The sequence below is a fragment of the Cupressus sempervirens genome, chromosome 4 (genome assembly GCF_028749045.1).
Source record: "Cupressus sempervirens isolate cs-2001-9-10 chromosome 4, ASM2874904v1, whole genome shotgun sequence".
NCBI lineage: Eukaryota > Viridiplantae > Streptophyta > Pinopsida > Cupressales > Cupressaceae > Cupressus > Cupressus sempervirens.
In genome coordinates this window covers 152739762-152760901 of record NC_143121.1, presented here as the reverse complement: position 1 = coordinate 152760901, position 21140 = coordinate 152739762, and the positions used below count along the sequence as shown (strand labels likewise).

At 33.8% G+C, this 21140-nt stretch overlaps 1 protein-coding gene across 1 annotated transcript; it reads right to left on the bottom strand.

The window, feature by feature from the left end:
• Positions 1–6839: 6839 nt before the first annotated feature.
• On the bottom strand, positions 6840–8300 carry LOC149560422 ((S)-canadine synthase CYP719A21-like). Its single transcript, XM_089827608.1, has one exon. It carries the CDS (start codon positions 8298–8300, stop codon positions 6840–6842), a length of 1461 nt encoding a protein of 486 aa, XP_089683734.1.
• Between the last annotated feature and the right edge of the window lie 12840 nt (positions 8301–21140).

The window sequence follows — 21140 nt, the reverse complement described above, 5'->3', positions numbered from 1 at the left end:
AAACTTCAATAGGTTGGTTTTGATTATGTTTTGAATGACCTTTCATTTTGTCATCTATTATACTATATATCTCCATCATCTAGCCATTTTATTACCCATTGAATACTTTGGTCTACAAAAAAATATTTTAATTGAGATTCCACTATAAATATAATTCAATGCTTTAATATAGAGTATACTAATAACTAGGTGAAAAAAATACCTTATTGACAATCATTTGTAGTTGTCATTAAACTCCACTAAACAATTAATAAATATGACTTCAAAAAATATTAATTTCTAAAACTGCTCCTTTATATTAAGCTATTTACTATATTTATTGTAAAATTATATATATATATATATATATATATATATATATATATATGAAACCACCAATGTGATTGCTAGCGGTTGGGATGGGTCAACAGGGGTTATGACAGAAATGGTTCTGAATGATAGGGGTTACAACCAAAATGGTTCCAGCCAAAATAGTTACAACCAAAAGGGTTTGGGCCATAACTGTATATCTGGCATCATAATTGGCAGCCACACAAGCAATAAATGTAATTTCTCCAAAATTTTCACTTTCAAGGCTGATTTCTCCATAAAAATGAAGTTTCTTAAAAACTAAAAATACTCTTTTGTTAATCTCAGAGTCAAGATTATGGTCATATAAATTTTTATAGTATTTTGAGTAGTTATAATATGTTATTATCTTTAAATATTACAAGTAGGTATTTTAAGATTCAAGTAGATATCAGTTCAAAAAAATAAAAAAAATTAGTAAATCATGTTCACAAAATAGATTTATTATGTGTACCTCTAGAGGATAGATTCATCTTCAAGAAAATGTAATTTTTTATCAAAATATGTAGGTTTAATAGAAAAAGTTTGGCAGGAAAAAAATCTGTCAATTTCTAATAAGTTTGAATTTGACCACTTATAACTTGAAAAATATAAATCCAAAATCAATTTTTGTTTTTTTTTCCCACTAGGTATACATGTCAGCTATAAAATATTACAAAATCAGACAAAAATATGATCATTTACATATATTTTTTTGGCAAGAATGAAACTCTATATTTTTAGCATTGAAAAAAATAAAAGATAGACTTTTAAAATTTAAAAAAAGATAAAATTTTCACTCAACTTAAAAAAAAAAAAAAACCAATTTCTGGCATAAACTTCATCTAGTTTTACACATTTCATTAGTTTACATCATCTTCAAATGCTAAACACAAATGCCCCTTTTTTGTTATTAAAGTTGAACTTTTAAAGTTTTGATATCCTTTTCCTTTATAAAAGGTGACATAGGTTTGTGCTTTTGCCCTCTTAAATAGAGATATTAACATTCGATTCTAACCTTAATTAAGTCACCAATCTCCTAATATTTTACACAACAACATCATTGTACCATGAATATTCCTTATAAGAATTCAAATAAAATTATTAACATTTCATGCAGCATACTTCTCTCTTAAAATGATATTTTACACTTTTATGAAAGGTTGCATGGGTCTTATTAACATTACATTAAGATTTATTAAAAAAATATTTTATTTTCTTCTATTTTCACTACTTTTTGTGCATTACCATGAATAATTTTGTTTTATTTCTTCATGAAACCAATTTTTTCTCTTAGTTTATATACTCTTAGGGTGATTAATAAACTTAATAAAATAATGTATTCAACTTTAAATACATAGATTCTCCAAATAAGTCGGCGACTAGCTTACTATAAAAACTAGAGAAGGTAAATCCATTAATTTTGATTTGGATTTTATGTTGATAGTAAACAACTTATAAGGTTTCCAAAAGGACCCCTATTGAGATGAGTATGATGTTAGGATTAAACCATAGATAGAAATAATAGTTACATGCAAATGTAACCAATATCAGAAAAGAACATAAGACACCAAGATTTAACGTGGCTCACCCAAACCCTGGGCTACATCCACCAAATAGAAAGTCCAATATTTTTACGATCTAGTGATTACAACCTGATTACAATCTATAATCCCTTACAACTCAATACTACCGCAAGAACCAATTTTCGCATCACAACTATGAAACAATCCCTAACCATAAGCTCTTTTATACAAGTATTTTTACTGCTTTAGGGTTATAATTAATAATTACATGTCAGCCCAAAAAATTATGAAGTACGTACAATACTTTCTTGATCAGTCACCACAAACTAACATAAGAGTGGTAGAGAGGTAGCCAGGAAGGTCCCAACCTTAGTTGACAATAAGAGCTCATTGGATCATGGTGTGTACTTCTCACCATCAAAGGCTAAGGGGGCTAATTCCTTATCCTAACATAGGGATAATATTTAGTGAGCTTTATAGAAGTATGAATTTTTGACTTTTATGATAATAGGGAAATAAATCTTGGGTTTTTATAGAGTAAAAAGGCAAATTCCCTATACAAATTTAGGCTCAAGAGATGGGTGTTTTATGAGATAAAGAAGCTAAACCTAAAGTATCATGTATTCTCTACAAACAATGAAAATATGTAGCACAAACAAGAGTTTAATAATGTTCAACACATTCATGGTTGTTCTTATTATGCTTTTTGTCCTTTTTCTAAGAAGATGTTCGTAATGAATTATGTTGAGGCTTATGGAAAATCATTGGAAATGAATGAATAAAAATTTGAATATTTGAGAAATAAGGTAAATACAAATGATTCTAATGTCAAGAGAATTATGATAAATAGCCATAAAATTCTCAAGTCTATTATTGAGAACATGAAAGCGCTCCTAGCTAAAATTGAAGCCTCTTATTATAAGAAGGCTATTGTTCATGTTGATAAGGAGGAGGATATAATTTTTAGAGACCCTAAGGAGTTTGGAAATAGAACTGGGGCTAAACTAGTAAGAAAGGTTCTCCCCTTCCCAAACATATTAAAGATTTTAGGAATGTGGTCATGAGATGAGCCAACTGCGAGAAGATGTAACTATGACATTAAATACTATCATTTTGTTCTGTAGTGCAATATTTTGGTGAACTTTTTATTGGAGTTTTTGGTAATGGGCTAGTTATTTTTTTACACTTGTCCATTTATTTTGTGGCTCATATAGTTACTTGTTTGGGGTTTACAATGAAGTATATTTTGTAATCAAATTGTAAATTATTTCAAGTCACATTAAAACCTATTTTTGTAGTGATAAAATACTTTATATATAATAATGCTCTAATTTTCTTTTGTAAAAAAAAAATTAAAACTTTATACCAGATTTATTTTATACTCTAAATCCAATGTAATAAAAGTTTTTACAGGAAGACACAATGTTGATAATGGTCAAGATATCTAGACTTTTAATTTTTGTTAGGATTATTGAATAAAAGATTGCATTATATATTTTGGAACCAATTTTTTTCAACTGATGTCAATTAATTTATTTTCTTGATAGTGTTGATTAATTATTTTATGGAGTGATTGGATTGGTATAACTTTTCTATTATCAATCAGATGGTACAAAATTATATATGGAATCATAAGTGTTTATAATGATCATTGTTGGATCATAGTCAATGATATTATAATTTGTGTGGCTTATAGTGAGTTAACCAATTTCCTGTTATTATCATTTTGTAGTTATGCTAGTGATGATACTGCTATAGTATTTGGATCAATATAAGTCAGATATGCAATATTTATTGCTTCTAACCTTGTGTAATGCCTAGGAAATGGATATGCATTCTCAGCTAGAGTAGTTCACAATTTCAAGACCTAAAAGCTATTTTCCTTTTATTACAAATATGGCTTACTTATGTTCAAGATGAACAATGCAGATTTCTTCCTGGATTCAAAGATTGATATATTGTTATTGCTACTATAGTATTTCATGAATCTCATTATTATTTCTTAATAGAATCCTATTCTTGTTACTAGATCACATTGGATTTTCTAATCAGATTCAGAAAATCTTATGAACCATATTGATGAATTCCTGAATGACTTTGTTTGTTATTTGTTGTGTTGGACTACAAGAATGATTCATGGATCATATCGTGTTAAAGATTATTTTATTAGGTCCTTGCCATGTCCTAATTGATATATCTTGCATAGCATTAGTTTTTGTAATGCATTATTGTGGTCATGGTCTTAATATTAGTTGCATCAGTTTTATGTTGACGTATTTGTATAAATAGACCAATTTATTTTGTGTTTTCAAGCAATGGATGAAACAATCAATATAGGAGACATGAAGACTTGTGAACATGTTATATTTATGATTATGAGTAGAGGTATGACTGGAATATATTAAAATAGAGAGCTGATGTAATTTATTGGATCTATATTTGCATATTAGAGATCATATTAATTAGTTCATAATATAGAGGATTATTGTCCATTCTAGCATTGTTTCCCTTATTTTTCATTAGAGTTATCATCCTCTTCTGTATCTTTGACAAGACAACTCTAAAAAATGATCTTAAATGCATGTGTATTCATGTTATACATTTCACATAATATATGTGTTGGTACATTATCTAGTAGGTTTGATCCCCACCATGGTTTATCCTCTAATAGAATTTCCATGTGAAAAAAACTCTTATGTGGTAGAGTGGTGGTTTGTTCAGTGCCTTAATGCTTATGTTTTAGATATTATAAGATAATTTGGTGGTGAGTGGTTTTATGGATTAAAATTAAATGCACAATTGATTTACCGCTTACCCCAAATTGTGAGTGTTTCTATGGCATTCCTAACATGAATTTATTTCGAGTACAACTCAAGCCTTCTATTTCCTCTATTTGTAACATTTTTTATTGCATTAACTAGGAAATGATTCCAACCAATTAAATTATAGATAAATATTATTAGGAAATAATCTTTTGAAGGAAAAAATAGAAAGACTACACAAAATGGAAAAAAAAAAACATCGTAATAAAAATAAATTTAATGTAAAATTTTCATAATCTATTGAAGAACAAAGTTGGGACTTAAGAATGGGCCCAATAGGACAAACTAATTTTTCAAGGTTAAGATTGTTTCATTCCTTTCCTTGTAGAATAAAAGATTCAAAGAAAATAAGTCAATTAGTGCTAGATCATAATTAGAGACAATTGATTATTCATAACAAAAGGGCTACCAAAACCAAAAGGGTAACATACAAATATGGGGATGGAATGTTGGGCACTATTGATATGATTTGACTATCTATTTGACAAGAGCATTAGAAGGATCCATACAAGTAGATGTTACCCTAGTAGACACTCATGAACCACTCAATAAGGGGTCATAAGATTTAAGATAACACAAGACATCAAAGAAGGTATGAAAATTAGAGAGCTTGGTGAAAATTTTATAGGAGAGTTCCACCTACATACATTATTCATGGGAGAAAAAAATTAGATGACACCATTTCTCATGTTTGGACTAGTTAGAAATATAGTGAAGGTGAGAACCTCAAGAGATAAAGAGTCTAAATACATAGTTGTAAAACCATATTTACAAAAAAGAAAAAATATTTTCATAGACAACAACCCATCCTTGAAGTAGATGTGAAACCTTGGTAGTAATTTTAGTAGAAAGTGCTTTACAAAGGTCCAAATCCACCAACATCTAGTATAGGAATTAAAGGAGAAAAAAGCTCATATTAGGGTAAAGTTTATGAAGCAATCCAACTTATTTGTTGAAACTTCATTAAAGGATTACACTAGAAGTGTTGGAGAATGTGAGATAGCCCTACCGAGCATGGGGAAGATTTAATAAGAACTACAAATTAGTTGAAGGAGAGAAAAAGGGTAAAGAGATGACACATGCGAACTTCATTACTGATGAACACACACATCCATATCACTATCATATTTTTTAAAAAAAAATTGAAGCCAAAGATGTAGTAGTAAAGTTTAACTTTTTCATAAATTTGTGGGTTCTAGAGCTCATAAATCCTGAAGTGTAGTGTAGAAAGTGATATCAAAAGTGATAAAACTTACCAAGTTCCAGTGCTCATAAATAGTAAAGTGTAGTGTAGGATGTGATATCAAAAGTGATAAAACTTAAATGCTAGCTTCTAAAAATAGGAACCAACACATCATGTCCAAGAACTACCCTTGGAATAGAAGACACAAAGGGTTTGCAAAGCACATCCAGACATAAATTTTTTATATGAGAGTTGACAAAGGCATCCACATTTTTAGTAGGACACACAAGATCCAAGATGGACTACATGTATATAGGTAGTGTAACTGTTACTCCCACCCACCAAGAGTGGGATTTAGAATACTTAAATTTGATGAGTGGGATGCCATGTCCAAGAACATACTGTAGTTAAACTAATTTTTCATGGATGAGTCTAAATCTTTCACTTTTATTTAATAATTTACTTTAAAATATATACCACTATACTTATAAATAAAGAATTAAAAAAATAATAATAATCTCAATAGTTAAATGAAGAAAAGAGAAAAAATTAATCCTTGTTAATGTTCCATATAAATTTAAAGTATAAACTGGATTCTCAATAGTCTGCTAAAAGATCATGCTAAATTAAATTTACTATCTAAAACTAAAATTACAATCACATACCGATCAAAAAAATTACAATCACAGATATTCAAATGCCATAAACAATTTTTCAATATGAATATATCAACCTGAAAACAGAAATATTTGCACCTAGATCTTAACGAACCAATGTAACGTCGACTGAACATAATGAAACACGACAATTCCACACGGATAAAGGATCACAACCCAGTATGAACATGATTACAAAAGACATATCGTCATGGCAGCGGGCGGAGACTTTATTTAGGCAGAGACTTTGTTTAGATTACTACATGAAGAAATAATCCAGAACGTACTATAACTACTAGAAGTAAAACAAAGTCCAAAGGTTTGTCTAATGGCGGGTTATGCGAGCCTCCAGTGGATATTTCATTTCCATGATGAATGACAGAATATACCTGGTCAAATCTGGGGGATTCCCTTCCTTCACGCATGCCCACTGAAATTTAACCAATAAATTGGCAAGAGTGACGGGAACATGAACGTTAGCAAGATCCATTCCAGCACATATTCGTCTTCCTGCTCCAAATGGTAAATACGACATTCTCACCTTGTCAGAATCAATTTTGCCAAGGAACCTCTCTGGCATAAACTCTTCGGGGTCTTTCCATGCTCCAGGATCGTTGCAAACACTGCTGAGATTGAAAAACAATGATGATTTCGATGGTATGGTGATGCCCATAATCTTACACGTCTCCACAATTTGGTGTGTTATTGCGAGCGGTGCTATCGACTCTTTTCTCAGCGTCTCCTTCACAACAGCTTGCAAGTATAGCAGCTTCCCCAAATCGTCCAAACATAATAACTTGCCTTCCTTTCCTTCCGCAACATTTCTTGCTTCCTGATAAGCCCTCTTTTGTATGTGAGGATATGTTATCAGATAAGCGAGAGCCCATTCTAGAGCCGTGGAGGTGCTGTCTATTGCGAGAAGAAAGAGCTCAAACAAATTTAAAGCTATTTCTTCATCGGAAAACTTTAACTTGTGCTCTAGATCTTTACCTTCATCATCGCCATCTTCTTCGCCCACAGAAAGCAAGCAATTCAAATAGCAATTGTGAGCACTTTGCCTGAAGTATACACGATAACTACGAGCAAATTGAATTAGGGGCAAAAACAACTGCAGAATAGAATCTCGGAGAGACTTCCACTTCTTTTCGGCTCTTCTTGACGAAGGAACAAAGTAGCGAGAGCGAGGAAATGAATCAAGCAGCATAGTACCTACTTCATCAGCTAAGCTTAGATTTTCAGCCATTAATTCATTTAGCCTCACGAGGAAGCTCTGGTCTTGGAAGTCGGCGCCAAAGCATAATCGAGCAAGAAAACTCACTGTCATCATTTTCAAGGCATGCAAAGGCTTCACCATGCCGTCATTTGCCTTCAAATCATTTTCTAATGTGTTGAAGAGATCAGCGATACATGCCTGATGAGAAGAGCTCTGGCTGGCAATGTGGAATGGACTTAGAACGTTGTTTCGTAGAAGCTTTCTGAGCTTAGTCCAACGTTCATTGCAGGAAGAAACAAGGATGGTTTTGAAGTTTGCGGTGGTGTATTGCCTTGAGTAAAGCGTTGAGCGGTCTGAGAAATTGGGTGCTCGATTTACCAGAGCCTCCCAGATTGCTCTTTGGCCGGTGAGAATTATGATAGGTGATAACCCCATCCAGACTGTCATTACAGGGCCATGGGTCGTGGCCATGTCTGTGAAGGTCGAAAGGATATTGTCGCCTTTCATTATCTGATGAAGGTTGCCCAATAAGGGGAGCCTGGGAGGACAAGGAGGCCATTTTCCCCTCTTCATGCTTGATATTGATATGGCAGCAAGGCATGCGAGAAACAGTTAAGTCAGGATCAGAAGTAATATGACAAATCCTTCTCCAATGGGGAAGTGGAAGAAATGGAGGATTTCAACATAATGACTACTACCCTGGACATTATCCATGCTACAATCACAGGCTATTTCAGAACTGGGATTGCTTTTTTCTATCACATCTCAACTACATATACAACCAAAATTAAATATTCGGGGACAAGGAAAAGCCTTCATCGGCATCTCTTCTGTCGCTCTCCGAGCTCTGGAAAGTCTTCCATTCCATCGTCGCCTGAAATATGATATTCCTCCTTTATTTTACTTTCTATAAATGGACGTGCTCCCAATCGAATAGTTTTATCAATGTTTAGCTAGTTTAGACCTAAAGAATAGTTCAATCTTAGAAATATTTATTCATTAATAACTTCCAACATCTGTTGTTGTTATCGTATCGGTGCAATTATTGATAGAGAAGTTTTGTTGTTAGCGAAGTGGAACAAAATTTCAAAATATTCCGTTTGCAGTCGTCAACATTATGGTTAGATGAAAATATTATTCTATGTTTTAATGTTTTGTTTTACATCTACCAATTAAACATTTTAAATAAATATTTTTTAATAATTCTAGGATGCTATGTCTAAATAATTTTAGCTAGTAGTTGCACATTTTTTGTATGTACAACAATGAGTCCAAAGGAATTTTAAATTTTTTAAATATTTAAATAAAAAAGTTTCCTATTGTAAAATTTGTCATTTACAACTATAAGAAAAATTATTTAATTTTAAACAATTACGAGTAGTGCATGAAAATAAAGCAGATCATCATAAACTTAGAATGAACACAAAGAAATCTTATGTTATTATTTCTAATTTAGGAATCATTTGCTAAAATTATTTGATTTTTAAAACATATTGATTTAATTTAGATTAAGTTATTTGGGATGAATAAAAATTATGGAGAACACTATTTTTCAATCTTAGTTGAATGATTTTGGATGAATAAAAACTATAGACGACATTATTTTTTATTGAGTGATTTTGGGTGAACCAAATTGTGGACATCATTAATTTTAATAAATAAAAAATTCCTCATTTTTTTATAATTATTTTATAATCATAAGAAAATATCTTTAATATGTTCTTTATTTAAAATGAACACCTTAGACAAATATTTTATTTTAAATATTTCATGATATTGTATGACCTAAAAGTACAAGGGTAAAAGTGATGCAAAAAAAGAGGTAACTTTCTACTTTTCATTTTATAATTGTTTGCTAATTTTACTCTATCTTATTCACTTAATTAATAATTTATTTATTTTTTAATAATAAAAAATAAAAATTATATATTTTAAATAAAATACTTAAACACAGTTATTAATTTACTTGTAAATATTAAAAATACAAATAAATTATAACAATTCAAATTGAACAACACTTATTTTTATAACTTTAGACTCATTTTAGAATCCTTTCCTAATTTTGAACCAAAAGAAAAATGAATAAAATGAAAAAATATTTTCTAATTATATCAAAATGACTAATTTAATTATAAATATTAAAAAATTATTAAGATTATTTTACATGACTTAAGAGAATTTATACTTTTCACAATATTGAATTATGAGATAAAATGTTATCTCTAAGATGCATGCATGCCAATTGAATATGAAGCCTTAAAAATGAAATAAAATTCTAGGCAAATACTAAATTGAAGTAAAAAGCATTACCTATCAGTTATTTTTATTAGATTCACATTTGATTTCACCAAATTAAACTAATTGAAACTCATATCAAAAAATTCAAGCTCATGAAGTCAGTTTGCAACCATCATTCTAATAATGAAAATATGGGTAAATCTTTGCATGATTTCTATTCAAATAAATAACATAGATTTAGAATCATAGATTTATAGAAAAATAGGTCATAAAAACTATTATAAATTCATGTAAAATTAAAAATACATGATCATACAAATTAGTCTGTATTCAAATCAAAGCAGTCGTTGATTGAATCTATGACTTTAAACTGCAATATAACCAAACTTTAAAAATTGGCAGTTGTAGTAAGAAGCATCTACCTAGCCGACTAAATTATCATTTTTAATGATTAAATAATTAGTTTAAAATTTGATTTGCAATGCTTTTGCATTACTTAATTTAATTAAAAAAATCCAATATAAGAAATTCAGTCGGCTAGTTAGCCATTGGCCTTGTAGCAATCCAAGCTTCAAGTCTTCCTTGACATCTTGCTAAACCAGAAAGAAGACCTATATTACCTTCCATCATATTCAATAATAAATTGTAGTATAAATTCTTATTATTATTATGACATTGATTTTGGATAACCTCAAGAAAAGGTGGCAAAAGGGTAACTTTATATTTCTTATTGTAGATTTATTTATTAATTTTAAGGAAGGAATAGAAAAAATAATTGAATTTGAAAATAAAAACTATATGGGAAGGGCTAACAACTATCCAACAATAAAATTCTATTTCCGAAAGGAACACTCCCACATATAAACCTATAGGCTTAATTATAATATGTCTTACAACTATTGAAAATGTTTGTTTTTTTCATTTTGAAAAAAAATTAATGTCCATTTTGTTATGAACTCATGTTTCCTTTTATTGGAGGGTGTGAACTCAAAGCCAACCTATGTGTCTTGATGACCATATATGTAATGTAATTTACTCTTGTGGAGTATCATGGATGATATAAAGAAGGATTTGGTGGTTGAGACTCAAAGTATTAGCGTTTGTCTAAAATACATAATGTATTAGCCATAATTGGGAAGGCCTTATAGCACATCATGTATATGGTTGAATTGATGCAATTCAAGACCTATTGTTAATAAAAGATTTTTTTTATTAATTGTATATGTGTGTGTGTGTGTGTGTGTGTGTGTGTGTGTGTGTGTGTGTGTGTGTGTGTGTGTGTGTGTGTGTGTGTATCTATATATATATATATATATATATATATATATATATATATATATATATATATATATATATATATATATTTAAATTTATTTAAATTTATTTTTTTCTTATGTTGTATCATATTTATTCAGGGTTTGATCAACTCCTTTGGGGAAACACTAGCCTTATGTTACATAAATTGGTAACTTATCTAAGCATGGTTAATCCTGGTGGACTTGTTAGGACCTAGACTTCTTGTTTGTGAGGTGTCATACTATGGTTCTAGTTCACAATTATAGAGAGTTTGCACAAGTTGTGTTAACAACCTATTACAAACCTATTGACTTCTTGTTGGTAGATAGATGATAAGAGATTAAGGTAGTTACATCTTGATTTAATTTAGCATGTCACTTATAAGGAAGAATCCTAGGAGGTCGTAACGTATGTTTAAAGAATTTAAGGAAAGAATAAGGAATGAGATTTGTAATACCTTGAATGTTTTGAGAAGAAATCCTAAAATAGAAGATGAATATGTGGAAGTTGTTGAATATCTTTAAGTGCCCAAAGTTGAGATCCCCATTGAAGAAGAAAGACTATTGAGAGTTATGAAATAAATTGGCAAGAGTCATAGAATGGAGGCATCAAATTATTCTAGTTCTTTAGATACTAAGGAATTAATAGACTGGATTAATGATCCTAAAGATTATTTTGAGCTTGAGAATGATGTAGATCAAAGAGATCTAGGTTAGCACAAACTAAGTTGAAAGGTCATGTTACCTTATGGTGGAAGGAATTAGAGAAAGATAGAGAAGATAATGATGAACCTAAGATTAGCAAAGGAAACCCATGGTTTCTATATTGAAGGCTAAATTCATTCTTGAAGTTTATAAAACTGAATGTTTTAAGAAGTTGTAGATCTTGAGATAAATGGATATGTCTATGAAGGAATATATCAAAGAATTTTACAAGCTACAAATTAGATTTGGACATCGTGAATCTATTGATATGAGATTGTTTTGAAGTGAAGAACCTATGATGAAATAATCATTAATTTTTCAATGATGTCAAACCTACTACTTGCTGGTGAGAGAATTTATTTTTGGTCTAAAAGCTATCATTTAGTTGATTGATGAAGAGAACTTGACAAGAGGAAATAACAATAGCACCTAGAGAAATATTGAGTTATTTGGTATGTAAAAGAAGCACTAAGAACAAGTAAGGCATTGATACTATAGTGTATTGTTTATCTCTTAAAGTCTAAAATGAAAGATTACACAAGTTGAGACTGGAAGAAGATCATGTAAGAAAAGTCTCTACCAACCCTTGCCAAATAGTTAGTGCAAACTGAGCAAAAATCAATAGAAGACGAGTGAAAATCAAGAGGTGCCAAGCAAAGATGTAAAAAAATGAAATTTGAGTGATTGTTAGTATATGTCAAGTAAAGTTTAGTCAGTGTTGAGCATCAGTAAATTTTAGCGTTTGCCAAGTGAACTAGTGTTGCCTGACTGAAAAAACAATATAGATGTCGAGTGACAACAAATAGTGTTAAATCAAAGATTTGATGAGTGTAAGCCTACTATTTTGATTTCTTCAATTATGTGAAGCATGAGGAAGATAATTATGATGAGTTGGTGGCACAAAATTCAAGCTAAACCATTTTGTGGTGATTACAAGAAAGATTATAGAGGAAGTTTCTAGAGGCACCAAATAGAATAGTGGGTAGATTCATTAAATCTTACCTCATTCTACCTAACCTGTAAAATGGACGATTGTGGTTAAGCAGAAAAAGGATCTAAATTCTCTATTTATAGAGATAGCTGGTTAGAAGCAAAGGTTTTCATGTGTGATAACCTAAGGAAGACAAAGAGTTCACTGTATTACTTCATTCAGTGATTGAATATAGGTGACTATAGTTGGCATGCAAAGAAAGAAGGATTAAGAGTATGAATGCTTGAAGGGTGAACAAGCTACCAGAGTTGAAATGAATGCCAAGTAGAATTGAGGACTAAAATAGAGATTTGTAATCTACAGGTAAGTTGTAATTTGTTATTAGATCAAACCTTACTATTACTTTATAGTCATTGTATCAGTCTAGGATAAATCCTTTGGATTAAGGTTGACCTAACAATCATTTCTAAATCCTTTAACTTGGTGACATTCTAATGGAATGGTCTAAAGTACTCTAACAAGGCTCACTCCTAACAAGGTGATTGAAATCCTTTAACTAGGTCACATTTAATAGTGTGTAGTGTAACCTTTAACAGGGCATCACTTCAAAAGAGTGAGAATTGGTAGCATGTTACTAGTGGTTTTTCTTAAATTGGTTTTCCACGTAATATTCTTGTGTCAAATTGTGTGGATGTTCTTATGTTCTTTCATGTTTTCATTTCTATAATGTTATTTTGACCTAGGATAGTAACCTACAAAGTTTAAGTATTGTATGATCTAATGGATGCATGCATATTGAAGTTTTATTGATATGGGTCTACTAAGCATTGAAAATTTTTATTTGTACATCTAGAACTTGGATAAATGATTCAGCCCCATCTTAATTATTCTAAAGAATTCCAACAATTGGTATCAGAGCCTTAGTGCTTGAGAGGATCAGTTTGAAAATACTGAAAGCCATTTATTAGAGAATTCTAGAAAAGAGAGGTACCCATGCTTAACAAGAAAAACTTTCCTGCATGGAAAAGTCTAAAGAAGCTACACTTAGAAGGTCTTGGAGACCATGCACAATCTACTATCATCACTGAGCATGTTAATCCTACTAGAGCCCCAACTGCTGATGATTTGAATAAGAAGAAAGAACATAATTAGGCAATGCTAGAGATTGCCTCTTCCCTAAGTTACTTGAGTTTGATGATATCAAGTGTTGTGATAGTGCAAGGAAGATATGGGATGCTTTATACACAATTCATGGAGGAGAAAAAAATGTGCTAAGAGCTAAATTTGAAAGTCTAAAAGATAAGTTTGATCACATGAGAATGCATGAAGGTGAGAACATTATTCAATATTTCTCTACAATAAAAGATGTTGTTAATGATATTAGAGGATCTAATGGTATCATTGATGATGATAATATATCAAGAAAAATACTGAGAACACACTTTTCCATCTATGCTATTAGAAGTTTTTCATACAAAAACTAAGTTGTATACTTGGTACTAATCTATCCCTTCAAGGTTTGGTAGGTAGGTACTAATTTTAGAATGTTGAATCTTTTTTCAAATCTAAAATGTCATTAAAGTAACCTAAAGAGAAAAATAAAAAGGTAAAATGTGTTTCTAATGATAGTGATACAAATTAGGAGGATGTAGAATAGATTGAAACATTGTTGGCAAGGAGATTTCAAAGAGGCAAATGAAAATTCAAAAGTAAGCTACATATCATGTGCTTTAATTGTAATGAGGTTGGTCATAGTACTGCTAGATGTCCAAAGAAGAAGAACAATAGAAGTGGAGACAAATATAGAAGCAAAAGTGATGAGGACGACAAAGATTACAAAGATAAAGGAAAGAAGTATTTCTATATTAGTGAGGAGCAAACCAAAGATGGATTTGATGACCGTGATGATTCAAAGTGATGTATGTTGTAATGAAGGATTATTTTGATGAGTATGTGATGGGAACACAACCCAACAACCAGAATAGACACAATAGAAAGGGGAAATTATATTAACTGAGAAAATAAGCTGGTACAAATAGTGCAGAGAAAATAAACTCAAAACATGCCCTGCGGGCTTACAATAGCATAAATCTGGAGAATATTTCTCCTTTTAGCACCTCCTCTCAAGCTCCAATCCGAACTGCCTTTTACAATGCCAAAAATCTCCTTAAATAGACCCCGAAGGGTTAAGGACTAGGAGTAGATTCTAGAAAGTGCTAGTAGGCATCCACCGACAAAATAGAAGGTTCCAGAAGCTGCGTTAGAAGTCGGTGCAATTCTAGAAGAATCCAGAAACGGTAGCCGAACTTTCGGGAGGCATAACTTTTGAACCGTAACTCCGATTGACGAACCGTTTACATTTTTGGAAAGCTCTCGAAGTGCTCTATAGCCCTATAGATAGGCTTCGCTCGTCCCCCATTTTTCAACCCTTTTCAAGGTCATTTAATGCCCCAAACTTGACTTTGAAGCACTCTTAGGAGGTCTCCAAAACCCAAAAAACTGCAATAACTTTCAAACCGTGGGGCCTTTTGACCTAATTCTTTTTCTAGAATGCTCTGAATCTCGATTACATTCATCTGGCCAAGTCACACCTTCTAGGTCACCAAAATGATGATCAAATTGCATGCTCCTATTTTTTAGGGATTTTCAAATGCACTGATAGTTGAACTATAAGAGTTGGAACCTTTATTTGAGCCAAATGGGTATCCAAAAATGTAAAGACATAAAATAGAAACTAAGTCTAAGTACATTTTTTTTGGGTGACACAGGATTGCCCTTATACCTCTGGATGCTCCTGCATCAGACACCCAAGGTAGATTGAAAAGTGACCCTGTCACTTTATGGATGGTAGAGGAAATCCCAAATGGGAAACCACAGATGCTGAAATCCAAGTTGAGTCCTCAATTGGCCGTCCTTTCCATTTGACCAAATACTCTTCATACTGTCTGTTTCTGGTACTCCTACCCACACGATGATCTAGAATGTCTTCTATCTCCTCCTTCTTAGAAGCAGGAATTGGACATGGCTCTAAAACCAGCTCCTCATCAACACCATCATCATGATACTCTGTCAAATCTGCAATGTTGAAAATGGGAGAAATGTGAATACCATCTGGTAGCTCCACCTCATATGCATTTCCTGAGTTATGTTTCTTCAAAATTTTGCAGGGGCCAAATTTCTTCATTTTCAGCTTGTTGTAAGTACCAACTGGAAATCTTTCTTTTCGTAAGTGCACCATGACAAGATCCCCTACTTGGAATTCCTTATGTCTTCTCCTTGCATCAGCCCTAGCTTTATACTCTTGATTCATCTTGATAATGTGTGCTTGAACCTCCTCATGTAGATGCTTGATGTGTTCAGCAAATTCCTCAGCTTTAGCACTTGTTCTCTCCCCTTGTTCTATCTTCCTCAATTCTGGTGCAGTCCTTGGGCTATTTCCATATACAATTTGAAATGGTGATTTTCCAGTACTCCTATTTACAGAGTTATTATAAGCAAACTCTGCCTGTGGTAGAATCAAATCCCATCCCTTGGGCTTATCTCCAACTAAACATCTTAGCAAATTGCCCAGACTTCTATTTACCACTTCTATTTGGCCATCAGTCTGTGGGTGATGCGTGGAACTGAATTTCAAGTCTGTTCTCAACTTCTTCCACAATGTCCTCCAGAAATACCCCACAAATTAAGTATCTCGGTCAGAAACTATACTCCTTGGAAGACCATGTAGTCTTACCACCTCTTTGAAAAACAAGTCTGCAATATGGACAGCATCATGAGTTTTGTGGCATGGAATGAAATGTGCCATTTTGGAGAACCTATCAACCACCACGAATACTGAGTCATTACCCCTTTGTGTCCTTGGAAATCCAAGAACAAAATCCATACTTATGTCCTCCCATGGCCTTGATGGAACAGGCAATGGCTGATATAGGCCAATATTTTGACTAAACCCCTTGGCAACTTGACAAAGCTGGCAACTCTGTACAAACTTCTTCACATCCTGTGTAATTTGAGGCCAAAAATAATATTCTCTAAGAATGGCAACGGTCTTATCCCGACCAAAATGTCCTGCCATCCCTCCACTGTGTTTCTCCTTAATCAGATTTTCCCTCATGGAACTCCTTGGAATGCACAATTGACTACCTTTGAACAACATGCCATCCTGAATCAAATAGTCTAACCTCTTGGTTCTATCTACAACCACAGGTTCTTTACAAGCTTTCCATGCTTCAGCAAAATCAGGATCTTCGGGGTACAAATTCTTGAGTTCATCAAACCCAACTACTTCAACCTGCATTGTTGTAAGCAACAACTGTCTCCTACTTAATGCATCTGCAACCTTGTTAGATTTTCCACTTCTATGCTTTAACACAAATGTATAACTCTGCAAGAATTCTACCCACTTCATATGCCTCTGATTCAATTTACCTTGGCTATTTAGGTACTGTAATGCCTGATGATCAGTATACAAAACAAATTCCTTTGGCAATAAATAATGCCTCCATTTCTTTAAGGCTTGAACTATTGCATAGAATTCTTGATCATAAACAGAATACTTCTTCTTTGCATCATTCAATTTTTCACTAAAATATGCAATAGGCTTACCTTCTTGGCTTAATACAGCCCCAATAGCGCTACCACTAGCATCACAGTCCACCTGGAATACTTTTCTGAAATCTGGAAGTGCCAACACAAGCTGTTCAGTCACCTTCTTCTTCAGCAATTCAAAACTTCTCGCAGCTGCTATAGTCCATTTGAACTCTTTTCTATCCCCTCTTATTGTATCAGTTAGAGGTGCACATATGCCACTGAAATTCTTAATAAACTTTCTGTAAAAACTAACCAGACCATGAAATGATCTTACCTCAGTAGCAGACCTTGGAGTAAGCCATTCCAAGATGGCTTTTACCTTCTCTGGATCCATTTTGAGACCTTCAGGTGATATAACAAATCCCAAATATACTAACTCCCTTTTTGCAAAGACACACTTCTTTAGATTAATGAACAATTTCTCTTCCCTTAGCCTTTCAAAGACACTACGAATATGCAGTAAATGTTCTTCCAAAGTCTTGCTGAAAATTAAAATATCATCCAAATAGACAATAACAAATTTTCCCAAGAACTTCTTAAGTACCTCATTCATGAGCTGCATGAAGGTGCTTGGGGCGTTCGTCAATCCAAAGGGCATGACTAACCACTCATAAAGACCCTCCTTGGTCTTGAAGGCTGTTTTCCACTCATCTCCTTCTCGAATCCGTATCTGATGATAGCCACTCTTCAGATCTATCTTTGTGAAGTACTGAGCTCCACTCAAGCAGTCCATAAGATCATCCATCCTTGGCAAAGGAAATCGGTACTTGATGGTTATCCTATTTATAGCTCGGGAATCTGTACACATCCTCCACTCTCCATCCTTTTTTGGTGCGAGTACTGCAGGTACTGCACATGGACTCAGGCTCTCTCGAATCAAGCCCTTCCTCAACAGCTCCTGAACCTGTCTATTTAGCTCCTCTGTTTCAGTAGGAGTCATCCTGTGAGCAGCCTTGTTAGGCAAACTAGCTCCTGGAATCAGATCTATCTGATGACTGATTTGCCTTACTGGTGGCAATCCATCTGGAACATTATCAGAGATAATATCTCCAAATTCCCCTAGTAAATCTGAAACTTCCAATGGTATTTCACTACTAATTTCTTTATCTTTCCTAGGAATCAAAGAATAGCGCATACGTTGATGTTTCATGCCATCTAAAAACTTCCTTCCATCAACAAGACAAATCCTAGCACTGCTACATACCTTTTCACCTTCCTTTTTCATGGGCTTCAATTTGTGGCGAACTCCATCCTTTGTCAGAGAGTATGTGTTTGCATGTCCATCATGTATTGCATGTCTATCAAACTGCCATGGTCTACCCAACAATAGATGGCAAACATCCATCGAAATAACATCACAGAGAACTTCATCATGGTAACTTCCAATTTTGAATTTTACTAAACATTGTTCACTTACCAGGACCTTATGATCATCTTTTACCCAAGAAATCCGATAGGGCTGGGGATGTTTCTCCCTCTTGAGCTTCAGCTTAGAGACCATCTCTTCGGATACCAAGTTATCAGTGCTACCACCATCAATGATCACATCACAACATTTATCCTCACACTTGCATCTGGTACGGAACAAGCTCCTCCGTTGTCCTAGTTCATTTTCACCACTTAGTAGGACTCTTTCATTTACCAAGGTCTCTCCTCTTTCTGCATCCTCTGAATGTGATGATTGTGCATCCTCATCCACATGAGCAACCCTAGCTTGGCCCTCAGCTCTCCTATCTGTCCTTCCTTGTCGTTGAGGGCATTCAAAGGCACGATGACCTTCTTCATTGCAATGGAAACAGGTACCACGGAAGCCTCCTCTTCCTTGTCCACGTCCTCTACCTCTTCCTCTTTGATTTCCAAAGTCTTGATCACAGGAGCGGTTGAAACCCTCATTCCTTTGGTTCCTGCTATGACCCTCATCTTCATTTTTCTTTTGAGTTTCATTGCGGCCTCCAGATGATCTACTGCTTCCCCTTCCTCCTTGACCGCGCCCTCTTTGTCTTCCTTCAAACCTTTTACTCAGCTTCTCTTCAACTCGTAGGGCAAACTGGTATGCTTCTTCAACACTGGTCATTCTTACTAGACTTAATTCCTCCTGGATGCTAGGTCGTAACCCACTGATATAACAAGCAACCTTCTACTTATTTGCTTCTGCATGCCCTGCTCTAATCAGGAGTCGATAAAACTCCTCTGTATATTCTTGGACTGATCTTCCTGCTTGCTTTAACCCATGCATCTTCTTAAACAGATCAAGCTCGTAGTCCACAGGAATGAACTGCTTCTTCAATTTGTCCACCATGTGATCCCATCTTGTGATCTTCTCCTTTCCTCTTCTAAGCCTTTCCAGTTGAACCTCTTGCCACCAGATTTTGGCATGGCCTTTTAGTTTGGCCTTTGCAAACTTAACCCTATCTGGGTCCCTTATATCCTCATACTCAAAGTATTCATCCAGTTCATTGATCCAGTCGATCAACTCATCTGGTTTCAAATTTCCCGAAAATATACCCACTTCAATTGTAGGTCTTTTCCCAAACCTAGAAATGGCCGTAAAAAGCCTTTCCTCTACAGGATTCAGAACCTCCCCGTCAACTTCCATTACTTCCTCTTCATTGTCATCCTCACTATTGTCATCTACGGCAATATTTGCTCCTCTACGAAGTTACTCTTGCAATGCTTGTACCTGTCTCTGGAGGGCTCTAACCTCCTCAGGATCAATAGCTCTAGCCCTTCCACCACGCTCTCTTCGTGGAGGCATCTTCTAACTCAAACCCACAACCACACAGTCCTAGTGCAAACTGCCTCACAATCGGCGCTCTGTCTACACATTCAGGAAAACCTACTCTAATACCACTGATGGGAACACAACCCAACAACCAGAATAGACACAATAGAAAGGGGAAATTATATTAACTAAGAAAATAAGCTGGTACAAACAGTGCAGAGAAAATAAACTCAAAACATGCCCTGCGGGCTTACAATAGCATAAATCTGGAGAATATTTCTCCTTTTAGCACCTCCTCTCAAGCTCCAATCCGAACTACCTTTTACAATGCCAAAAATCTCCTTAAATAGACCCCGGAGGGTTAAGGACTAGGAGTACATTCTAGAAAGTTCTAGTAGGCATCCACCGACAAAATAGAAGGTTCTGGAAGCTGCGTTAGAAGTCGGTGCAATTCTAGAAGAATCCAGAAATGGTAGCCGAACTTCCGGGAGGCATAACTTTTGAACCGTAACTCCGATTGATGAACCGTTTACATTTTCGAAAAGCTCTCGAAGCTCTCTATAGCCCTATGGATAGGCTTCGCTCGTCCCCCATTTTTTAACCCTTTTTGAGGTCATTTAATGCCCCAAACTTGACTTTGACGCATTCTTAGGAGGTCTCCAAAACCCAAAAAACTGCAATAACTTTCAAACCGTGGGGCCTTTTGACCTAATTCTTTTTCTGGAATGCTCTGAATCTTGATTACATTCATCTGGCCAAGTCACACCTTCTAGGTCACCAAAATGATGGTCAAATTGCATGCTCCTATTTTTTCGGGATTTTCAAATGCACTGATAGTTGAACTATGAGAGTTGGAACCTTTATTTGAGCCAAATGGGTATCCAAAAATGTAAAGACATAAAATAGAAACTAAGTCTAAGTACATTTTTTTT